Below are 25,245 nucleotides of genomic sequence, written 5' to 3' on the forward strand. Positions count from 1 at the left end.
TGTGCTGTTCAGTAACATTACTTATTTATTATTATTTATTATTTACTGTTTTTTAGGCACATGTTGTGGATTCTCTGGTGTGTCTTTTTTTCTTCAGCAGATTCTCTGTGTTTTTTCCTCTCTCCCTCTTCTTCTTCTCTATTTTTCTCTTCCTCCCCTCCTGTAAACTTTCTCCCCATCCTAAAACATCAGTAGGTCTGATAGCATTCCTCCCTATTTCTTACACCTCGCTGCAGGTCTTATAGCCCAACCAGTGTCACATATTTGTAATATTTCCACTCAATCTAATACTGTTCATGGTGTTTGGAAAACAGCTTTCATACTACCCTTAGAAAAAGGTGAATATCCCATCTTATTAACTAACTATCAACTCAGAACTTGGGAAAAGGCATTTTCCTACAATGCTCCTTATACTTGGAACGAATTACAACAATACTTGAAGTTGTGCAGCTTAAATGAACTGAAGGGTTTTAAATAAATTGTAAGGATAACAGACAAAACATCATTGCATGGCTGTTCCTGTTTGTAATGTTTTATTTCTACTGTCTTTTATTTTATTTTTAGTTGTATTTTTCCAGTTAGTTGGTTTTATGAAATGTAATGACTATAGTGTGTTTTAACACATTCTATGGATAAAACAGGCTGCTCTTGAAAATGAGACCTTGTGTTTCAATGAGATTTACCTGTCTAAATAAAGGTGGTATAAAAACAAATAAAGCAGCTCTTTAGATTTTGACTAACTGCTCTGATTGGGTCCATTTCACTGCTGTGTGTCATCTTTAGCCCACTCTTTGAAAACAGAGGAGCAAGTATAACTTTCTTGCTGTAATACAGTTTTTTCCACTAGATGTCAGCCTGATACAAAGTCTTACATGACAGGACACTGTAAAGCATACCGGTACAGAGCTGAGGAAAGTTAAACATATTTAATATAATCTAAGTCCCCTTTTCGATTTAACACAGTGAGACAAGAGTAAGTCGGATCTCACCTCCACACTGACCATCTCTGTTTTAATAAATCTGCAGCACTGAGCCCCATTGTGGTGTTCTTGGTTTAAAAAAGATCCTAGAAACTAAGCATTTAGTACTTCTGTCTGTAGCAGGTATGAGTAATAAATGCACAGATTTTGAAGGAACACTTGTTTGGTGTGTTTGTGGTGCCAAAAGTCTCTAAGATTTGGGTTGAAGAAAAACCCCAAAGTTGTTTCTGGGCTTGTATCTATAAACACACAATAAATAAACAAGCATTTATGACTCTCAGTTGTTCTAAAACTGCTCTGTGATGCTGAGGAGCAACACATCCAACACATCTTAATTCGAATTTTTAATCTGTTTACCTACTGCATTCTGTAAAAAATGCTGTTTTTATTTTGAATTCAACAATGTGGTTTTTTTTTTTTAATGAGTGTTTAATGTTTTGTCTGCAAACTCCCTTTCCATTTGTACTGTTGGTTGATGGATTATTTGTTAATTTAGAAAGACTCATTAACTCATGAAATGCTTTATTTTGACTTATATAAGTACCAGTCCTCCAACGTCTGTGGCTTTAAATTACACATCACGTCAGTGTTTATGATTTTAAGGTTTATGTATTGTTTTGGAGTTTTCCATTAAAGTTAAAAAATAAAAATAAAAGCTATTTTATTGTTGCTCCTCAGGATGCGGTGGTGGTGAAGCTCTGTCAGTACAGATGTTTAAAAATGTGGTGTTTAAGAATAGTGTGACCTCTAAAGAGGCATTTTCTCATTATTTCCATTTTTGATTTCTCCTTTGTTCAAACAATGCAAGACACAAGACATGAATGGATTTAGTGTCATAATTTGACAGACAAAGAAATGTTTTTAAGTGCAGACTTTGAGCTTTAATTTGAGGGTTATTTTTTGTTGTTGTTGTTGTTGTTGTTGTTGTTGTTTTGCAAAACATTAACATGAACTCCTCAAGAATTAGATTCATTTTTATGCACATTTAAGATGCAGAATTGTTTGTAATACTTGGATGAAGACAGTGATTGCTTGCAGTCTTGAATCCATCAATGTCACCAAATGCTGTAGTAAAGCAGCTCCCTCCTGTTCATTGTAGATAATGATATGCTTGCCTCCATCAGAGTCTTCTGGACGTGGTTACATGTTATATTTTTGTTTTTCTTGACCGTGGCATTAACTCTGTCATCATACTTTATGGTTGTCTTCTGTAGTCCAGCCTTTGGTGTTGCTGAGGAGGCCAGTGCCTTCATCTTATTTAAGAATATGCCAGATTCTTGATTTGGCTACTCTTAAAGTTTATGCTTTATTCTGGGTCTTTGGTCTGATGATGTTTTTCCTGCACTGGACCTGATATCTCTTTGGATCTTATACTAGTTATCTGTCATAAGAATATTTCAATAATATTAAAGTCCGGGCTCTGAGGAGGCCAATCCATGACTGATAGTGTTTCATTGTGTTTTTCTATGCGTTTACTGCTCTCGCAATATGTTTGATAGTCTGCTTGTCTGTCGATCCTGCTTACCAGTTACAGCTGCACTTTTCATTTCAAGTGTCTGAGGAGGAGAATAGCGATGCAGTCTACAGCCTGGATGTGAACATAACTTTTATTCTTTTGCACAAAAGGACGAGAGCATGTGTGGTAAATGGTACACTGCATCCAGGAGCAAAACAGCTGCATCATTCTGCTTTGGCTCTTTGCAAGCATCTGCACAGACACCATGCTAACGCTAAGCTAGCCAGGAACCCAGAGTGATGTTGAAGCTGAGTGTTTGCTGACCCCAGCCCAGCAGCCAGACCCTGAACTTCAACAGGTATGCGACTGATGAGCTCAGTGTTTGATCTTGACCTTCAGTGCTTGGTCTAAAGAAATCAAGAAACCACATCGAGTAATATATCACATGAAGAGGCACTGGAAATTTGTTTTGTCACAGCAGAAAGTGGACAGTGCAAAGTTATATAGCAAAAATTAGAGAACACTGGAATACAATAAGAATAAGATACTGTACACAACTGTACAGAATAGAATAGAATAAAATTAAATAATATATACAATAGGATAAAAATAGAATACAAATGCTATATACAACTAAGTAAAAATACAACGTTGTCAGAAAAAGAGTATTGCACTTAGTGTTATTGCACATGTGTGGATGTGTGTGTTTGATCAGTTAAAGTCTTTGTTGTACAGTCTGACAGCAGTGGGGAGGAAAGACCTGCGAAATCTCTCCGTCCCACATCGTGGGTGCCGCAGCCTGCCACTGAAGGAGCTGCTCAGTGCTGTCACAGTCTCATGCATGGGGTGGGAGATGTTGTCCAGCAGGGATGACAGCTTAGCCACCATTCTCCTGTCACTCACCACCTCCACTGGGTCCAGAGGGCATCCTAGAACAGAGCTGGCCCTTCGGATCAGCCTGTTCAGTCTCTTCCTGTCCCCGGCAGAGATGTTGCCATCCCAGCAGACCACACCATAAAAGATGGCTGAGGCCACCACAGAGTCACAGAAGGTCTTCAGGAGTGGGCCCTTCACTCCAAACGACCTGAGTCTCCGCAGCAGGTACAGCCTGCTCTGCCCTTTCCTGTAGAGGGCGTCTGAGTTATGAGTCCAGTCCAGTTTATTGTTCAGATGAACACCAAGGTACCTGTAGCTGTCCACAGCCTCAATGTCCATACCTTGGATGCTCAGTGGTTGCAGTCAGTAGCGGTTTTAGATACGGGCGACACGGGCGGTTGCCCGGGGCGGCATCGTGGTGGGGGGCGGCATCACGGGCATTGGAAAAAAAAAAAAAAAAAAATTGCTCGTACTCCTGCTGCGCGACGTCATGCCAGCGCATACTGGGGATGGCATAGGCATGCCATCCCCAGCACCGCCCATTTGCTGGGAGTAAGGGCGCCCTCCGTTTGCGAGGTGCGCCTGCTGCTTGCGGCACAGGGAGGAGAGGGCGGGGCGGCGGGGGATTCTCTGGCTGGCTGGAGCAGCGTCTAATAACCAACTCGCAAAATAAAACAAAATAAAAACAAACCAACAAACACGAAAACAGCAGACATTATGATACAGACTTATAATTTGCACCAATGTTTTTCCTCGGTGCGCCTGCTCGCTGCTGAAGTCAAAGTAAACTTTATTGTCATCTCCGCTACATACAGTCCAGTATATAGAGAGACGAGATGACGAAGTTCCAGTTACATCAGTGCAAGTAAACAAACAATAAATATAAGAAGAGTAAAATAAATATAGACTTTAGGACCAGGGGTAAAGGGATCAATAACAATTTAAAATTTATATTTTATATTTTGATGATTTAATGTCTCATACAGAACCAGTGGAAAGGGGAGGGAGACCTGCTGTTTCCAAATAGAGCACATTTCATTCATAATGTTGTAAATCCAAGCCCATTATGTATTCATGATTTGAATCCTGGGTTCAAAGCCATCAGGTCCTCAGTTTAGAAAAAAGAGAAAAGAAGAGGAGGAGAAATGAGGGAGTCTTCGCCCAGGGCGCCAAACAGGCTAGGACCGCCACTGGTTGCAGTGGAGGATGTTTGTGCCTGCGGAAGTCGACCACCAGGTCCTTGATTTTATTAGTGTTGATCTGGAGGTAGTTCAGCTGGCACCAGTCCACAAAGTCTTGTGTCAGTTCTCTGTACTTCCTGTCGTCCCCATCAGCGATGAGGCCGACTATTGCAGAGTTGTCAGAGAACTGCATGTTATTTAGATTGTAAATTAAATTCAATTTTATTTATACAGCACCAAATCACAACAGCAGTCGCCTCGAGGCAGTTTATATTGTAAGGTAGACCCTACAATAATACATGCAGAGAAAAACCCAACAATCATATGATACTGTAACTTCTTTCATTTTTTCTTGAGATGCTCCTTTAATTTATTAATTATTCTTTGTTTAAGCTATTCTGTTGCTCTGGTTGAGTTTAATGTTTTCATTGTAGCACAACAATCTCATTTTTTCTTAGAGATTAGTAGCTGTTGATCAATTTTTTGTAAACGAGTTCCTCTTTAAAAGTAAAAAATGTGGTTTTCAGAATGTACTTCTTTGCATTTATGAACAAAAGTTACATTTTGAGGGATATTTTTTGTATATTGTTTGGCTTTTGCTGGTTCGGCCCACTTGAACTTGACTAAGTGTCATGTGGCCTATGAACTAAAATGCGTCTGACACACCTGCTGTGAAAGCTTCCATGGTCAGGTGCAGCCTGAATATGGAGGCATTAGGACCCAGAGTGCTCTGTGCTATTAGAAGTAATGCCACTGCTGCCTTCAGTTTCTCTCCTGCCGGATAGACAGAGTGGCTGCCTGCCGGTTCTCTGCTCTTCCCTGTTTTTTCCCCTCTTTTTTTTTTTTTACTCTGGATATGGAGTTCAGAGGTCCACCGACTACCAGCATCCAGCAGCAGATGAAGAACCTCCACAGATCACCTGGAGCTCCAGCTGAGTGTGCTTACCTGCAGCAGCTTTGGGAGTAGTTTCCTCCACACCAAAGTGCTGCCTATATTTTGCTGTTTATCTTCTTCTGTTGATTTTTTTCCTGTTGTTATTTCAGCCTGCTGTTCAGCAGTTGCCTCAGGCTCTGAAGTCTCCCTCCTCCCCCTTTCCTCTGTCACTCGCTCAGCTGTCAGTCCGTCCGTCCCTGTCAGGATATCCCCTTCCCTCTTTCTAGGGTTTCATAATACACTAGGACCTGAGCCAGGTCTGAGCTGTCATTCAGAGGCTGGGGTGGATTTCATTCTTCTGTTTGTCAGAAAACTGAAAGCTGACAAGTAATAAATGTAAACCAACACAGAGGAGTTGTGGAGATAATGGAAGGCCACAAGCTACACAGAACCTAACTTTGGATGACCAGACAGACCCACATTTTATCCCTTTTGAGACTCTGGCAGTGACTGCTTTTTGAATTTTGTGCATATGTGTGTTTTTTGGATCTACTGGATTGACAGTCATGGGGAATGCAGCAGGAAGCCTTGAGGTTTCTCAGGGAAAGGATGGCAAGCCATCCGGCCCGGGGTCCATGGGGCCCCAGAGACAAACAGCCGGGGCGAAACTCCCGATGCCACCTGAAGAAGAGCTGGAGGAGCGCTTCAACGCTGTGCTGGTGAGTCGTGAATGCATGACTTCGTGCTGCATGTGGAAAAAACAAGAGTGCCACAATAGAAAGAAACAAAGAATGTGGAATATGTTGAAAATGTGCACGTCCTCGGGACAAGCTTATCGTTGTGCCAGGTACACAAAGCTGCTGTGGAAAGATACATAAGAGCTCCTTTATGCTCAGGCTTACCGCAGCTTTAGGCTCACTGCTCCCTGTTAGAGAAAGAATGATACGAGGAAGTCAGGTCTGTTTACAGCTTAGTAAAAGGTGCCTCTATTCTTTACTGCTCTATCTCAGTACTTATACTAGTACTTATAAATCACTCATGTATCAAGGTTTTACCAATGAGAGAAGATTAAGTTGCCAAAAATACCCCTGGGTATTGGGAAAGAGACAATGCTGATTAGGTCATATGCTGCATCACCTTCGTTGCTTGATTTTATATTTAGTGAAATACAGGTGCCTTAAGTTGGTCCTCATTAGTCTTCTCAAAGTCATTACTTTATTATTCCTGTAGGGGGCGCTTATCAAATCAAGAGAATAAGTAAACAGAAGTAAACTTTAAGCTCTGAAAAAGAAGCTCAAAGGAGAGGAGCATAGCTGTGAGGGAAAGAAAATCAGATAGATAATAATTCAGAAGCGACGTCACTAAAATCTAACGACACTGTGATATTAAATGGATGTAGACCATATCATTACAGAGGCCATAAATATATTCTGTCATTGTGTGTTTTTTAGTCCTTCTTTAGATACTCAGGTGTTTCGGGATATCTTAAATGATTTTCTTGTGATTTATTCGGTATCACAGAACTCGCCGACAACAACGTTTGTTTTTGGTGTTTGGCTCATAAAAGTTACTCCCTTTGAAAACAGGTCATTACTTTCCTCATTACTTTACCTACCAGTCAACAGTCTAACACTAAGCTCGTCACCTGCCCACATATCTGCTTAAATCATTAAATCTAGAATCTAGAAACAGAAAGTAAACTGAAATGAGCAAAACAGATAAATCCATCTGAAACAGCAGCATTATCGCCCCGATTTTTTCCATGCACAACACAGATACAGTCAGCCGAAGCATGAAATACCGACATGCAGACGTGTGCCTTTGTTTCTTAACTTTTGATTTGCAAAAAAGATGGTCACGCAGTGTCCTCTCCATATACGCTACAGCCTTTCTTTGGACAACAACCATTTTTTTGTTTATCCACACTTAAATTGTGCCTCATTTGTTGCATAGTGAACTTAACGTGCCTTAACTGTTGGAAAACATCCTCCTTGCGTTTTCAGCATTATAAGCCCCCGGCTAGTTCAGATAATAAGAAAGCGGTTACAGGTTAGGACTGGGAGTCGTCCTCAACATCTGCACAGATGTTGGAACAGTTCTTTTACCCAAGACCAGATGTTGAACACAAAGATGTAAAAGCGATTAAAGCACCTCTGCTGATAACATTACTTTGACATTTGCTCCAGGGGAGGTCACGCTTGTGCCCCGACCTCAGTACTGCTCATGAGCTTGAGGTGGAGCAAATTCCTGCAGCAAAACTTTAGTAGGAAGACAGAAACCAGAAGGTAGGAGGCTGTTGCTGTAGTGTTTCTCCAACTTCAGCAGCATACTGTGTTTTCATTGAAAAGCCCGCCTGTTTTCCACACCACCCAGCGGGGTGGATGACAGAATCATTAAGTCTTCAAAGCATTGCTTGAGTGTAACTCCAGCCGTCACTGAGCTGTTATATGTGCAGCAACAGTGACTGAACTCGTGTCTACACAGTGACAGCTAAAGTGAAAGAGAGACGGCGGCTATGATCAATATGTGGTCAGACAGCCTCTTCTATGATTAACCGCATTCCTCTTTTCTGAGTCCTATCACAATGATGGGCTGCACACTGAAGAGTTGATAGTGTGAAACACAGCTAACAGGCCCCAGACGTGCTGTCAGTGAGCATACTTAGCAAAACCGGCTCCTAAAGGTGAAAGGCAATCAGTTAACGCCCTGATAAATGCTGCTCCCTTCCAAGTGAAGCACTTCAGTCAGTGTGTGTGTGTGAGCAGAAAATGCTGCCTGTGAGAGGCAGAGTTGTAATTTCCTCTGCTGAGGAGATAATGTTTTATTTTCCTTCAGTGGGATATCTCCAAACCACTTCAGCTGATTTCTTTGATATTTAGTGGACAGTCGGGATGAAATTCATTTAGCAGAATCACATGGGCCCTGAGAGAGTCCAATTAATTTACCTTCAATTCTGAAGTGATGTCAGGGTTTAACAACTCAGAGCAGAGCCGTAAGCATGGTTCAAGCAATGCTTTCAGAAGTTTTGACCAACATCCTGAATCCTAAGCTTCAAAATGTGAGTTCACAAACTAATGGGTGAAGCCAGGGGCGCTTGGCAAGCAGGAAAATCCTAAAATCTGATGTAGTATTGTAATGTGGAGAAAAGAAAGCCGTCATCTAATCATTTCCTTGTGAGCTCCAGTAGATTTGTTTATAGGCAGTGATCAGCTGACCTGCTCTGCTGCTCTGAGATTATCTGGATTTAACCTGTTCATTCAGAAGCTTTCATGACTCTGAGTCTAATCAGCATCTTCAGTTTAAATTTAAAGTGTTGTCCAGTACCCTTGATATAACTTAACACTGACCTGAATAACACAATTTACCCTTTACCAGTCCAACATAACGTATTACCATAAACTTCACCACAGTGCTGCAAACTACCGAGTTTTGCCAGTTTGCATACTACCCTGTATTTTCAGATAGTTTTCGGCACAAAGTGATAATAATTCTGTTTATTTTTTAAGGTGTTTCACAAAAAAATTATTACAGGGTCCCCACCTTTGAAATTATCTGGGTAAACTGACAGCTGTGTGTTTATCTCGCAGATAGATGTGGATCCAGACTGCACTGAAACAGTTTGTGTGTTTGCTGTTGATTTGGTTAAAGTGTTGCCAGTTCTAAAAGGTTTGTGGTTCTAGACTAAATGGCAACATTTTGATGGATGTTTTGAGGGTTTAAGATGGACTGTGGGATGACATAACTTTCTGATTTGTTGAGCGAGTATCTCCACAGTATCACCTGAAAGCATCGCCGGCCTGCTGCACACAAAATATCACCTCATCTATTTATCACTATAGATAATTTGAGTCACTTAACGTCACCTCTCAGCAGCGTTTGTAGTGCTGGCACCTTTTGGAATGAATGCTGGTATTTTATTAGCACTAATTAGCAAGCATCTTTTTCTGTATGATGCACCCGTACCAGCTGATGAATGCAGCTTTAAAATAAAACCTGTTAGCATTAGCTAATAACTTATTGTATGTTTTTTTTCAATCCTTGTATCTTTTATATACAGTCTATATTGATAACTCATCACCTTAGTAAAACTAACCCTGGAGCACTGACATTTCCTTTAATCTGTGAGTCTTTTTGTCACTTTACATGCAGAACATAATAATAACATCATAATAACACTCCAGTTATCAAATAAGTCATGTTGAATCACAAACCTTTTTTTCATTATTTGAATATCTTTTTCTAAGCCTAAACTGCAGTCTTTGCTTTCATTTGAATGTGTTTACAGTATCAGAGTAAACTCAGCCAGTGTTGCAGTGGAAGGATTTGTGTGTAAGATACAGCAATGAATTAATGTGCCAGCAGCAAGCGTCTTGTGCCAACTGCTGCAGGCGTCACTGATCGCAGAGCTGCAGCACTTTGTATGAATGTTCAGGTGTCTCCATAATAATAACAGCCTAAATCCTGCAACAGCTTCTCCCCCCAATGTCTCTGTCTTTTTGCTACATCACCTCTCTGTCCTACCAAATATAGATTATCTCTCCCACCCTTATGTCTTCTGCTGAGTGTGCATAATGAATTAAATCTCCTGTGCTCAGTGTTGAAGATACTCTGTCTGCATACAAACCAGTTTCTGCCTGTCCGTGTGCAAAGCGCTGCTGGTTTCCTTCTGCAGTGGCTTAGAAGGACGAGCGGAGAGAGTATGTCAGAGGGCTTGGGAGGTGGATAATGCTCTGTGTGTTCAGCACGTGCGCATTTGCATGTATTTGTTTGTAAAATGAGCCAGCAGGTTTGTTTGTGAGGCAGCATTTATCGATACTTTACTCACATTTTGATGCTTTGATGTGAATCCGCAATAAAAGAAGCAATGCTAAAGCTGCAGAAACCTGCAGAGAACATAGAGCACAGAATGACTCTGACAAAGTGACTGCACAAAGGCTTCAGTTACGTCCAAATTTACAGTTAGTACTTTTCCCTTCAGTGTTTTACATAACACTTTGCATATTTCCCAACAGGGAATGCGGCAGGTGGGTGGATTTGTAAATGTACATCTGCGGATTTGTGTACTGTACTTACAAACTGATGCACAAAGTCAGAAAGAAGCAGAGAAAAGAACATTCAGTTTCTTTTTTAGATAGTCTGTACTTTTCTACAGGATTATAAGTTATAAGTATTGGTTTCTTTTAAGCATTGAGGGGCATTAACTCCACTTATTCAATTTTTGCAGTAAGTTTCAGTTCCGTGCAATTAATCACATTTTAACTCAGGGCACACCATTATCAAAACAATATAGTTAAGATAAAATAGTTATTGTGATGCACTGCTCATTTCACCTTTCAGCACATCCATGTGCTGTATTTTTGCCCCTCTATAAAAGTGTGAATTCAGTCCCTCCCTTTAGTTCATTTTCTTTTTTCCTCATCATTATAATTAAAGCTCAAGTAAAGTTATTAAAAAAACAACAACTTTTTTGTAACTCCAATGAATCTGAAAAAAGTGTTTTAGAATCATTATCTCTATACCGACCAAAATACAAAGATGCTGTGTCTGGCAATCTGTGTGAAATCCCAGAATAACGAAGAGTATCACGGTGGATTCAGTAGCGTTGTGAACTCAACAATTCATAATCACATTTTGCCAGTATCAATCTATTGTTTCTTATCTGAGCAGCGTTATAGAATAACCAGTTTCTTTTCTTTAATATTGGTGGGTTTTTTGTTGTTGTTTCTGTTTCTTCATCATCTGTCTCCTCTGTAACCCCACTGATATCAATATCCCATGATCCCACGATCAGTTTCAAACAAAACACTGGCTGTATTTCCATGAGACATTTTAAAGATATTTGTGGAAGTACATTAAAAGCAGAGCAGATGTGGATGCAATTCACTGCAGCTTGGGGTGTCACGCACTTTGCAGAACATTATCATGCATCAACTCAGTACAGCAATAATGTAATAATAACAGAATAAAAATGAGCAAGAGCCTGTATTTGTGGAAATTCTACCTTTATCTTTGTATATTGTGATAGAATGATGCCACACTAGCCTAGTTTTCCCATCATCCTGTTATTGTGTGATTATTATATCCTAGCAATCAACTAAACAATTATTTTAAATCATTTTGTCTGCTTTGGATGCAACAGGCCCTGAATCTATATCCCAGACAAGCCCCCAAATATGTTACAATCACTAAATTCATGACTCAGATAAACACAGCATATTAGAGGCCATACAGTTGTTGAGTTTTTATTAATTTAAAACAGTTGTTTAAAAAAAGCACTAGGCAGGTTTATAAACTAATGAAACATGACTACTGGTAACTCCCATATAAACTAATGACTAATAAATCGAATCTACAAGAATGATGGAGAAAAGACTGTACTTTTCATCAAAACAATCATGACAAAGGAGGCATGAGATAGAGAGAACAGGTTAATAAAGACATGAAAAAGAAATATCATTTAAAGGGATGTGGGCTATTACACTGAGATACGTTAAAAATATTTTAAGGTCTACATTTATCCATAAAGCGTAGTTACATCCTTAAAATTCAACAACATAATTGTAGCAGTCGCAAGGTAATGTGAATTTCCAGAGCTCTGATTACTGATTATTATTTCTTTTACAAGTACAGAGGTTTAACTCTCTCACTAGCTACACATCTAGAGATGAACAACCCAGCCCCCCAAAAAACCCTCCTTAAATAGGCGCCGGTCATACCACAACCAATATAATTTAAAAGATTCCCCCAACGCAGTCCAGCTACAAATAAACATATACAGTGAAATACTGCAGTTATTTTAACACGCCTCACATATATCTGACTACAAACACACCCCAGCTAAATAATATACAAACTAACTAAATCAAATCAAACTGAAGATTCAGCCCACTCCCACCCTCAACTCTCTGATGGTTTACCCCACTAACAGTGGATAATTGGGGAACTCCATTCAGGCCCTCCTTATAATAAAACTTGTGCCAAATTGGGGAATTCCCAGCACCCTCACAATAATTCTCGTATTGCATCAATCTATGTTGTAATTTTTCTCAAACATCTTGACATTTAGGAACTGTGAACAAATCATAAAGTGACAATATTGCAGCAGGTAGTTGATAACAGAATGAAAACAGAATGTCAGGAAGTTGTAGGTCAAAAAATCATCAGAATATGTGATCTTGAACTTTGGAAAATTATTTGGGGTATTTTTGCCATATTCTACTTATTTGGTTATTTGGGAGGTAGCTAAAAGGTAGATTAGTGAGCAGTGAAGATCGCCTTTAGCATAAGATGAAAGCATATACATCCAGTAGGAAAAGACAGGAAAAGCACAGAATCATAAGTAATTATTCATTTTCTGTGAACATAATAATTTCACTGATCCATCCTTTTGGGACAATCAGAACCATCAGGGATTCAGGAAGTCAGCATCATGCATCATTTAGCTTTACTCTGCTTGTAGAAATGATACCCTGTCCTCCATCTCTGCTGCTACTTTGAGCCTCAGAGTCTCACCACTTCTCTGGTGGTGTAGTGGCAGGTGTAAAGGTCACTGATTTTATTGTGTAACGCCACTTAATTTTAAAAAATAGCCGAGGGGATTCGTGAGCCTGCAAAGCACTGAGGCAGTTATGGTGCAGGTTGCCATGGAGATTGCCACATGCCTTCACACTTAGCGGGTCTTAAAAAATAAAAATGAGCCGTAGAGGGCACACAGCCAAGAGCAAGCTCGAGATGAAAATTAAACTCATTAACATGTGAAGCCTGATGACTGCAGCGCCTCACAGATTGTGTTTTATGTTACTGTCACGTGCACAACTCCCTGCTGACCTGATGATGTTAGAGAAGATCGCGCCTTTAACGACACACAGGGGAAGTGATTATGTGATCAGATGCTAGCACAGAATATTTCTTTGTGCATGCGAACATACTCAGTGGAAAAAAAAAGATTATCTTAATTTAGAGAGCATTTAGACATAAATGGGGCTTGCTGACAACCTTAAAGTCTTTTGGCAAACAAGCTGTGCAGCATGCCAGCTTCATTGTTTCTGGCTAAATTGGAGCACACGTCTAGTAATATTCTTGGTATTATAACTAAATCACATATAAAGACGGAAACAAATAATTTCGTCCTACTAAGAGAAAAAGTGAACATATACAGCAACAAGCACACAATTGGCATTGTCACAACAGAGAGTTAATGACATGAATTAACAAAGAAAAAGGCTCCAAGAGTGCCAGGAGTGACACAGTAAATACATTAATTCATTTAAATTTAAATAATTTTTTTAGAAATGTATTATACATTAGCAAAAAATATCACAAGGAAGTGTTCAAAACTGAAACAAGTTAAAAACTGGTTTAAAGAAAATTGAACCGATTTAAAAGAAAAAAAAGAAAAAGCAAGAAATAAAATACAAGAAGCAAAAAAATAAAAAATAAAAGATATGTAAGCCATAACAGAGTTAATTTCATCAGATAACTGAACTTTAACAGCACCTCCTGCTGTCAAAAATGTCAAAAATTGCCAAAATAATAATTGTTTTGTTAATCTAAGCGATTAAAAAGAGGTAACAGGTTGCAAAAGCTCTAAAAAAGTATCAAACGGAAATATACAAGAAACCTAAAAATAAAGTAATTGTTATAATTTATTTTGGGGTTTATGTTACATGTAAAACAAGTTCATCCTGTCTGTGTTGCTGTTTGTTGAAAGGGGAATTTTTATCTCTGGCACCTGAATCTACCATCAACAAGACTGCCTGTGTCCTCCTGCAGAAGAAAAAGTCTACAATTACACACCATGTCTGTTTATATCATCATTATATGCCTATCATAATCTTCCTAGACTATCAGACGATTTCCATACAGGTTATAATGGCTCATTTATGTAAAGTATTTTATAGCCTCTCCCTGCTTCCACGTTTAGCACTGCAGGCTGCCAGTTTTCAGTTTATGTTATTAGTTGGGGGCAAATGGCTTTAAAGATTTAAAAGCATTTCATAGCTGAACCAGGTGTTATGGAAAAGCAGCTGTATGAATACAGAGGTTAGCATTTTGTAGGACTATTATTATTTTACTGCAACAAAATCAATACATAACAACCTCGCTCGTGTTTTTTGTGCATGTACGTATGTGTAGGTGCACATCTGTAGTAGCCTCTGCTAGTGCTTAGTGTTTAGATGAGAGGATCGAATGAAGGTCTAAGCTAGCTCTTCTAAGCTGTGCTCCAAGCTGCTTTCATTAACTGTTGTCTTTTTCAACTCTTGGGCTCATAGTTTGCCGGACACCAAATATATAAATGCTTCAGAAAAGAGTGGGCATGAGACTTTTTCATAGCGAGTAATCCAAACCACACAGCAGCGTGTTGACTGATTGTCTCAGGTCTTCTCTGGACTGAAGTTTGCTTCGTTTTCAGCATCTTTTCTCTGACATATGATTGCATTCATCTCTTTTACACCCTCACACTGATTTTTGTTGAGAGATAAAAGTCTAAAATTCATCCTCCATCTTTGCTTTCCTATATTATCCTAACCATACATCTGTAGGCAGCCACCTAGTAGCACACCATTATATGCTAGCTAGCCCATCTTCAATAACCCCATAAACATGGCTGCTGTTTAGCTTTCTGTCTTCATTTATGAAGCAATACAGCTGCACGTTTCAGTTTTTATAAATCTCTCAGTCATAATGTGGGATTTCATCCTTAGATGGAAACTAACAAGCCAACTTCCCGCTAACTTCTAAGTCAGTTTAACCTCTAAATCCTTTTTTTCATCTTTGCCATGTTGTTGAACTTCAGTGTGACACCTGAGAGAGCAGCCATGCTCACAATTTATTGAAGATGAAAGTATTTGGGCCAGAGTTTAGACCAGATGGCTGATCACATCAGACTTAAGAGATGGATAGAATCTTACTAGTTTTACTGGTCTGATTAATTAACCACAACAATCCACAGAATCTAGAAAAACACAAGCACAGTGAGCTGTGATGACACACCTGTCAGTGAACTGCAGTTTTTATGCTTCCTAGTTGGCATGGAATTTCATCCACGTAGTTTGCAGCCCTCGTGCAAAACATCCGGTGATTGCACTGCATGATGGTGGAGAATAAAACACATTAAACCCCTTGCATATTGCTTTAGAAAACAAGTACTGCATGCAGTTCAGGATAATAATCAAATAGACTGGACTTCCTTCAGAACAGGGCTGGGATTTTGTCTCAGACTGACTATAAGTTTGAACCGTGTCAGGCATTTTCAACTGGTTCATCAGATGTGGTAGATTATTCAGTAGAGACTGGGAAGAGATGACAAAAGGGCAACCCCCCCCCCCACACACACACACACATAATATGATTTAAAGTCTGATAACTTACAAGGTTTTTGTGTTTTTGGGTCACACGCGGGTCTGTGTTATGTCACTATATCGGAGCCAAAGCCATGTCGTGTCCTGCTGATGTTGTATTTTAAACCCAACACTGGAAAATACCAGTGCTGTTTTTCTCTTTCAGTTTCCATCCGGCCACACATAACCAGCACGTATTGACCCACCAGCTTCATTCATCAGGCTTGATTTATCAGATGCACATCCAGCATTGATCTACTGACCCATTTTCCAGATTGGCATGCCTGACAGCAGCTCTCCGCATCTTTTAGCATTTAGTGGGATTCGGCCTCTACTTCTGGATGAATAAAAAGCCTGACTTACATTTTTAAAAAGTTCAAATTCAGACAGTGGTGTGAATTTGTTTGTTGGTGACATGACAGGGACATTCCTGAGCAGACTGAGTCAGTGTCACTGACACCACGCTGAGGTTGTGATGCCCGAGTTGCTCAGGATACCAGATAAGATACGAGGAGCTGTGCGTCATGCTTGAGCGGGATTCTCCTGTCGACTAGCCTAGTTTCACAACTCTGTGGGTTATAGTCGGTGCCGCTCATGTGTCTGTGTTTGTTGTTTGGGACACCACCCAGTTGTGAAAATGGGAGGAATGTGGTGACAATCTTTTATCTTTACTTCTCAGCAGCTTTTATAATCTGATATCAGTTATCATAAATAAAAGCAAGCGTGTGGTTGACAGTATCTGACTCATCTGTCAAACAGCTGACATCAGGAGTATAGAACTGGCAGCATCCTGACTTGCACTTTATCAGAGGGGAGGATCAGCACACACTCTTCAAAACACAATGTGAACTAAAATCCCCCTCTGAGATGTAGGTTATATGTGAGTAAACTGATTGCGACACTGCAGTGTAACATGACAGCATACAGCTGATAATTACAAAGACCTGTGACTCTCAGAGTGACTCACTGCCAGACTTATAACGGCCTGCAGCAGAGTCTTTAATTATTGAAGATGTCGTCAAAGGGGCTTGAGAGGACCCCATGCCTGTGACCATGTTGGTTCCTGAAAGATCTCCATATTCACACATCACATGAGTGTTTTTTGGCACAGAATGTATCTGTAAATAATTCAGAGCACAGAGAGATCAATGAGAATATAGGTTACTGTGGCAGCGTGGTCTGATGCTGTTTAAAAATGAAAAATAACGCACAGTAGGCCTTCTTTCGCATGCCTCTTTAAGAAAGAGCTACAAGGTAGCGTGGTACAATTATATTTATGGGTATTACAGCCATTGTAGATAAAAAAATAAATAAATTACAGACCAGGGGATGAGGGTAATCGACTGTGTAAAAAACAAGATAGAAGAGCAAAGCAGGGATACAGATATCTGCTGTTTAGTGCTGAGTAACACACCGATAAAATGCTAGAATTTGGATGGTTTGTACTACACAATAGTGCTGTTCTTCTTTTTAAATATGTCATTAAAAAGCCCACACACAGTGGAGAAGTCCAGTTTAGTGACTCCAGCTAGCAGCGGTGAAGTGTAGTACACACTGACCACTTACAACGGCCTGTGATAAACAGGTGCATTTAAAGTCTCCACATTCTCACACAAGAAACGCCTCAGTTACTCCAACATCCAACCAGAAGAGCAGTCTGACCACACCTTGCATGTATATGAGCCATTAGCACAATGATCAATATGACAATATTAATCTTAAATAGTATTTCTTAAAAAAGGTCAAATTGTCCTTTTGTCTTCAATAGAACATGCACCTAACTATTTTATTTTATTTTATTTATTTATTTATTTACTTTGTGGTAATTGCTGTTGCATCATAATAGGCTAAGTATATGAACTGTAACTTGCTTGTGTTGAGCAACATTTACCTAGTTTGTACTTGTAATTGTACACTAAGAATGCTGAAGTTATTTACTCTGCAGTCTTATTGTAGATTTCAGTGGTGCAGCAGCTCCGACACACCTTTGTTCAAAATACAAATTAACATTTGACTACCAAAATGGGTGATTTCAAATGGACCTGAGTGTAATTAAACTGTAAATGTGGAACATTTATCTGACTCTAATGATCATAGTGTATGCATATAAATGTCTATATGTACTGTCTCCTCTGCAACGGGGTAAATCCCAGTTCTTTTGATTTTCCCGTGTTTTATTTTCATTTCATCGTTCCCCTGTGGATATCATGTTATACCCTCCATTTGTGTTTGTTTCACATGTCTAATTCAACATAAGTGCCCGTACATAAGTGAACCATCAACAGCGTTTGTATCTCTGATGGAACTTTCTTTGACTTACCTCTACATAAAAAGTGAACAATGTGAAAAAGCTCTGCAGGTTATTGCTTCCAATCGACAGATTTGACTTTTTAACATTTATTTCATGTGTTTCTGCTTCCAGAACACGATGAATCTTCCTCCAGACAAGGTCAAGATCCTCAGCCAGTATGACAGTGAGAAGAAGTGGGACCTGATCTGTGACCAGGTAGACTTTTAATATTCTGTTCGGGACTTATTTACTTATTTTTTATTATAATAAACTGTAAATGAGTTTTTCTGTTGCAGTGGGTTAGATGCAAAGAACAAAAAAGGCCTACAAGGAGAAGTCTATAAGGCTTAAGAAAATACAAATGTTTTGGAGACAACAGAAAAAAGCAGAAATAAAGATGTTCCTAAAAACATGCATTTCTTATTATTTTATAGTCATAACAGTGAAAGACAAAGATTTTAAAATCTTACAGACCCTCCTGCTACTCTACCTGTACACGGGGTTTATGGGCTTTTACGTGAACACACTGCTCAGCAGGCAGTGATACAGCACAAATTACCACAGCAATGTAAACACTGACAATGAGGTAAATGTAAAGTTACCTCGCTAAGCAAGAAATTCTGCTTTGTAGTAAAGTACATGTTAACAGGCTTGGAGTGTAAACAAATATGAGAAGCTGTTAAAGGTAGATAAAAGAAGAAACATTAAAGGATTGTTTTAATTAATTAATCGAATTCAACATCTTGTAAGATGGCTGAATACCAAACTTAAGAAACCAAAACAGACTTACGTATACACTAACACAAGGAAGCTCATCAATATTGTACACCACCATAGCAACTACAAGAGAGTCCATAACAACCTGTGTGTTGATGCGAGAGCGATAGAGAAACCCGTCACGGTCATACAGCTTCTCAAGTAAACAGTTTGGCACATTTCAGAAAGTGTCAGCTTTTTGGTTTAATTAAAGGCCGTGAACAGTGAAAAGTGTGTGTGTGAGAATGTAGCCGCTGCATGGCAGTCGAATCATTTCAACCATTTGCATAACTGAGGCGGTGTAATCAGCCTGTTCCTGTGAGACCCCGGCTGAGCTCTGCCCTGCCTTCCCCATCACTGCAGCGCTGCAATCAAACATAATTAGAGGTCTGAATGTTTCTTTCCTCCATCTTTAGGAGCGCTTTCAAGTGAAGAATCCACCATCTGCTTACTTGGAGAAGCTGAAAAGCTTTGTGGATCATGGAGGAGTCAGTCGAAAGGTACATCGGAGCAAACTCAAATCAAACATTTCAATTTCAAGCTTCTGTTTGTTTTCGAAAAATAAACATGAACTTTTTGAAAAGGCCTCATTGACTTTTGACCTTTTGATAAAATTCTTGAGCTTTTTGAGGCAGGAAATAGAACGGCACCACAAATATTTTACTGTAAGAAATATTTGTGGATTGAAGTTGGCCCTGTCTGTTCAGGCAGAGTTACTTTGTGTGCTGTCATAACTGTTCTGTAATTATTAAAAATATTTAGGACACCCCTGTTCCTGACTGCAAATACAGTGGGATGCAAAAGTTTGGGCAACCTTGTTAATAGTCATTATTTTGCTGTATAAATCGTTGGTTGTTACAATAAAAAATGTCAGTTAAATATATCATATAGGACACACACAGTGATATTTGAGAAGTGAAATGAAGTTTATTGGATTTACAGAAAGTGTGCAATAATTGTTTAAACAAAATCGGGCAGGTGCATAAATTTGGGCACCACAAAGAAAGAAATGAAATCAATATTTAGTAGATCCGCCTTTTGCAGAAATTACAGCCTCTAAACGCTTCCTGTAGGTTCCAATGAAAGTCTGGATTGTGGTTGAAGGTATTTTGGACCATTCCTCTTTACAAAACATCTCTAGTTCATTCAGGTTTGATGGCTTCCGAGCATGGACAGCTCTCTTTAACTCACACCACAGATCTGCATGAATGCCTTAGTGGATTTAAAGCAGTGTTTCGGGTCGTTGTCTTGTTGAAAGATCCAGCTTCAGCTTTGTCACCGATTCCTGGACATTGGTCTCCAGAATCTGCTGATACTGAGTGGAATCCATGTGTCCCTCAACTTTGACAAGATTCCCAGTCCCTGCACTGGTCACACAGCCCCACAGCATGATGGAACCAGCACCATATTTCACTGTAGGTAGCAGGTGTTTTTCTTGGAATGCTGTGTTCTTTTTCCTCCATGCATAACGCCCCTTCTTATGCTTCCTCTGCATCACTCTCGCATACAGCATCTCCTTGTGTAAAGTGCGCCGAATGGTTGAACGATGCACAGTGACTCCATCTGCTGCAAGATGATGTTGTAGGTCTTTGGTGCTGGTCTGTGGGTTGACTCTGACTGTTCTCACCATTCGTCGCTTCTGTCTATCCGAGATTTTTCTTGCTCTGCCACTTCGAGCAGAAGTGGCAGAGCTAACTTGAACTGAGCCTGTGGTCTTCCATTTTCTCAGTATGTTCCTAACTGTGGAAACAGACAGCTTTCTGTATCCTTCCCCTAAACCATGATGCTGAACAATCTTTGTCTTCAGGTCATTTGAGAGTTGTTTTGAGACGCCCATGTTGCTACTCTTCAGAGAAAATTAAAAGAGGAGGGAAACTTACAATTGACCCCCTTAAATACTCTGTCTCATTATTGGATTCACCTGTGTATGTAGGTCAGGGGTCACTGAGCTTACCAAGCCAATTTGAGTTCCAATAATTAGTTCTAAAGGTTTTGGAATCAATAAATGACAACAGTGCCCAAATTTATGCACCTGCCTGATTTTGTTTAAATAATTATTGCACACTTTCTGTAAATCCAATAAACTTCATTTCACTTCTCAAATATCACAGTGTGTGTCTCCTGTATGATATATTTAACTGACATTTTTTATTGTAACAACCAACGATTTATACAGGAAAATAATGACTATTAACAAGGTTGCCCAAACTTTTGCACCCCACTGTATATCCAGCATTCCTTCATCATGTTATGTAAAGCCAAAACCTGGATAAGCCAAGGTTCATAGACTATAGAGCCTTGGCTATATGTTTGGAATAACTGAAATGTTTCTATTTAATTCTATAAAAATAATAAAAGAAAACCTCCAAACTGCCCTGGCTAGTCAGTAGGTATGCAGTGACACACCTTCAGCTAAGCCTTCTGGCAATATGCAGTCTTATTTCATCACCTGTAATCTAAAAGTATTTCAAATATTGGTATTTCAGCTGTTTTATCTAACAAACTAAGTGCAAACTAAATCCAGTCCTGAGCTTTGTGCATTCAGCTCTCCATGCAACTAAAAGACCACCTGATAGCTCAGTAACTTGCAGAACCACCTTTAACTTTAGTAATTGTTGTTTTTTTTGTTTGTTTTGAATGATCAGTTTCTCGAACCTAAAGAAGCAGGTTCTTTAGGTGGATTACTTTAAATGGATGAAGAGCAGAGAGGCACATAATGATCAATTACTTAATATATTATAATGAGTATAATAAGATATCTTTACGTATTTTTTGACCTCATTCTCACCTTGTATATGCTTTATCAGTTTAGGAGACGCGTCCAGGAATCCACACAGGTCCTGAGAGAGCTGGAGATTTCCCTGAGGACCAATCACATCGGGTGAGTCTCTCCCATGTGGGTACAATATGATTGTACCATTGATAGAGATAGAAAGCTGATTATATCACACAAATTACACCGAAGCATGAAATAAAAATGTGAATTCTTCAACCACTTGTAACACATTTAATGAAATATAGTGTGTATTAGCAAAATTACAACTTTTAACTCATGTAACACTTCTTTACTAACTTTTCCTGCCATACTCTGCCTCTGAGTTACATTTGTTTTGTGTTGTCCTGCTGTAGCTGGGCTCAGGAGTTCTTAAATGAGGAGAACCAGGGTTTGGACGTTCTTGTGGATTATCTGTCTGTCGCCCACAGCGCTGTCACGTAGGTATCAGCTTAAAAGATATCTCAGAGCAGTCACTGCTGAACTGTCTCAGCCACACAATCACTCACTAGTCCAAGAAGGTCACAAAACTTAATTAACATTACTTTTAATGGTGATACTCACAGGTGTGAGGTGGAGACTGTGGACAATGGCACGCTGCCCACAGACAAAGGCAAAACTACTGACAAACCAGGGGAAGATCTGAAAAGAAGTGCCAGCAACTCACCCACACACAGTGCCTTGAAGGGCGGCAAGGCCTTCACAGTCAGGTACAGTATGACAAACACCAAAAGCACAGTGATAAAGTTATGGGCTACTTTGATTTATTTGATTAATATTACATTAAAATGACTTACTGATGTTATTGATACTCTGAAAAGTGAGAAAAGTAAAATGTTAAACTGACTTAAGTGTTTATCCAAAAACAAGTTTTTTAACTAAAAATAGACACATGGCCGAGGGTATATCGACAGCACGCCCATGATCCACATCTCACTGCAAAATTTGTTAAGGATTTCTTAAAGCTGGCTGCAGGGACCTATTTCCATTCTGCTGATGTAATCGTAGGAGCTCATTCTCAACCCTGGGGACTCAATTAGTACCACTTTAAAAAGCTGCCGATGTGGCTAATTTACACGTAAAGTGTCCTTTGGAGTGTGTGCTGTGATGCACTGTTTTAATGCATAAGTGAGAGTGATTGGTCACTCCTAACAGGTCATTTGGGAATGAGCAGGGTTACATGCTATTAAACTCAAATCATGATCTCCTCCTAGCCTTCACCTGCTAGTTTTGAGGGCACGCTGGTTTGTGCGTGGACGTCCCACAGCAGCTGCAGACGTGTCCTTCTTATCTTTCTGATGGGAAGTGGCTGCATTCCTCTCATAGCGAGTACGCCTCCATACGTAGGTGTTTGGGGTCCTTTTGTTCAGACGGGGTGTGCTTAGGTGTGAATGTGAGACATGTCGCTAAGTGACGCAAAATACAATTATGAGAGCATGCTCTCAGTGGTTTTGTTTTCATCTGGTGAATGATGGCTGGCATGAGTATTATTTGAAGTATTTACTGCAGAAGTTTTTGAGCTTCTTAAAACAGAGTCTGCAGTTTCTGACGATGGACTTTAAATAAATAAATAATTTCTAAATTAATTCATTAAGAATTAGTTGGCACATTCTTCTAAAAGAGTGGATAAATGGGTAATAATTATTGGCTTTATTTTCAATGCGGCTCTTCAGTTAAGCCTCAGTTAAACCTGGCTGATTTACCTCTCTAAAACAGAAAAGCCTTGAGGAACTCGCGTGTTGTGAGCCAGAAAGATGATGTTCATCTCTGCATCATGTGTCTGCGTGCCATCATGAATTACCAGGTACTTAAAACCACTTACACACTATGTATTATTGTTATTTATTAATTGATCCTTGGAGTTTAACTTTTATGTATTTCCCATCAGTCATTCTCTAAAGGTAGCAAAAAAAAAAAACGAGTTTAGGTAATGTAATTTTTTCATGTTGAAATTCAAAATTCAAACTTATTCACTTATTATACACTTGTCCTTTGCTGTTTTAAATTCATATTAAGAAACAAATGCCATATGTAAGGTCAGAGTTCAGTTCAATTTTAAAGTATTATTTCATTTCAGCAGTTATATTGTTTTCTGGTCCATACAAGAGCAAACTTAATCCGGTCATGTTTCATTTCATTCTTTAATCTTATTTGGCGAGCTGTTGGCAGATTTTTGTGTTTTTTTACTTAGTCGGGGTTTAACCAAGTGATGAAGCATCCCTCCTGCGTGAACGAGATCACGCTCAGCCTCAACGACAGAAACCCGAGGTAAACACCATAAAACTATACTAAACTATAAGCTGAAAAATGTATAGGAACTATGGATGTGACTATCTACGAGGTGTTAGTGTTCAGGATGGACTTTAAAGTAGTTGCTGGGCATTGCACAGTGCATAAACGTCAATCGTCTTTTCAGGACTAAAGCTCTGGTGCTGGAGCTGCTGGCGGCCGTGTGTTTGGTGAGAGGAGGTCATGACATCATCCTTGCCGCCTTTGACAACTTCAAAGAGGTCAGTAGAGTCATTGCAGTGGCTGACAGTCATTACATGTATTTTTGAGGTGTGTCATTGGTAGCTGCCACTTTAAGAGATTCCTGCTCTCTGTGTGAACATTAATTAACTGAATTAATTTGAGCTTCTGATTGATTTAATCAACATTGGTGAACAAGAAGATGACCAGAAATATTCTGAGACAGCTTCTAGTAGTAATGATGTATTTTGTTATTTAATTTTTGCAGGTTTGGCCCTCCATACTAAAACATGCACATTAGATTTAAGCTGGCTGCTCGCTGTAAAGGGAATTTCTCCACAAGTATCTCATTTAGAGCACGAAAGGTTTAGGATTATTAAGACCCATATGGATATTTAGTGATTTTAAAATTACTATTTTTTTATTCACATTCATTATATGTAGTTTTTATGAGTTCTTACCAAAATAATATGAACATATAACTTAAAATATAATGGAAAATATCAGTTAATCCGCTGAGATCTGGCTGAAATTTAAAGTTTAGGTCATTTAGTAAATAATTGGTGCTGTTTGAGCTGCAAAAATCTGCTTTGTTTTCCAATTTTCTGAACCACATATCCAGTTCAGAGGTCTAAGGCTTACCTTGTTATTAGGATACATCCTGGATGGACTGCTTATCCATCACAGGTCTAACATACCTATAGCCAATTTAGAATCACAGATTATCCTAAAAGCAGGTCTTTGGACTGATTAGAATCCCAGAGAAACCCCACACAGGAACAAGGAGATCGTGCAAAGCCAACCATGGTTTTAGACCTTCTTCCTGTGTTCAGCAGTGATGACTCATCTCACATTCACACTTAAGTGATCAGAAGCTTAACATAGATCCATGGCACAGCACTCACATACCAGCAGGTTATGGGGGAACCCCAGGTCGAGCTGCCCACCGTCAGCTGCTCCGTCCAGCTGTTCCTCTGCCAAACAACACTGACCGAAGAGGCATAAATATGTGAAACACTTGCTGAGTGGCCTCTCACCTCTCCTTGACCTTCTTCTGTCTTTGATTGAGAAAGCAGCACCTGTTGCTTCCTGTGGCTGTGGAGACAGAAGCATAAACCTGAACCAGGAGAAAACATTCAGGAAGTTAAAAGCTGCTCTGCAACAAGCAGATACCCATTCAGTATTTCTTTCAGTTGCTTCCAGTGAGCTAAACCGACCCCTCTTATTAAACTGCTTCTTTGGTCACTGTT

General features: G+C 39.5%; 1 protein-coding gene across 2 annotated transcripts in view; it reads left to right on the plus strand.

Moving 5' to 3' along the window:
* Positions 1-5,295: 5,295 nt before the first annotated feature.
* fmnl1b (formin-like 1b) overlaps positions 5,296-25,245 on the plus strand; it is a 39,133-nt gene continuing 19,183 nt past the window's right edge. The window contains exons 1-9 of one of the 2 annotated variants that reach the window (XM_063482499.1): positions 5,296-6,086; positions 18,130-18,213; positions 19,170-19,253; positions 21,561-21,634; positions 21,883-21,966; positions 22,093-22,236; positions 23,243-23,330; positions 23,718-23,794; positions 23,943-24,036. In XM_063482499.1, coding sequence (XP_063338569.1) covers positions 5,934-6,086; positions 18,130-18,213; positions 19,170-19,253; positions 21,561-21,634; positions 21,883-21,966; positions 22,093-22,236; positions 23,243-23,330; positions 23,718-23,794; positions 23,943-24,036 — 882 coding nt within the window. In that variant the 5' untranslated portion in view covers positions 5,296-5,933. The remainder of the gene's footprint in view (positions 6,087-18,129; positions 18,214-19,169; positions 19,254-21,560; positions 21,635-21,882; positions 21,967-22,092; positions 22,237-23,242; positions 23,331-23,717; positions 23,795-23,942; positions 24,037-25,245) is intronic. The other variant, XM_063482498.1, reaches the window with a different exon arrangement.

This window comes from Pelmatolapia mariae, linkage group LG8 (assembly GCF_036321145.2).
Source record: "Pelmatolapia mariae isolate MD_Pm_ZW linkage group LG8, Pm_UMD_F_2, whole genome shotgun sequence".
Taxonomy (NCBI): domain Eukaryota; kingdom Metazoa; phylum Chordata; class Actinopteri; order Cichliformes; family Cichlidae; genus Pelmatolapia; species Pelmatolapia mariae.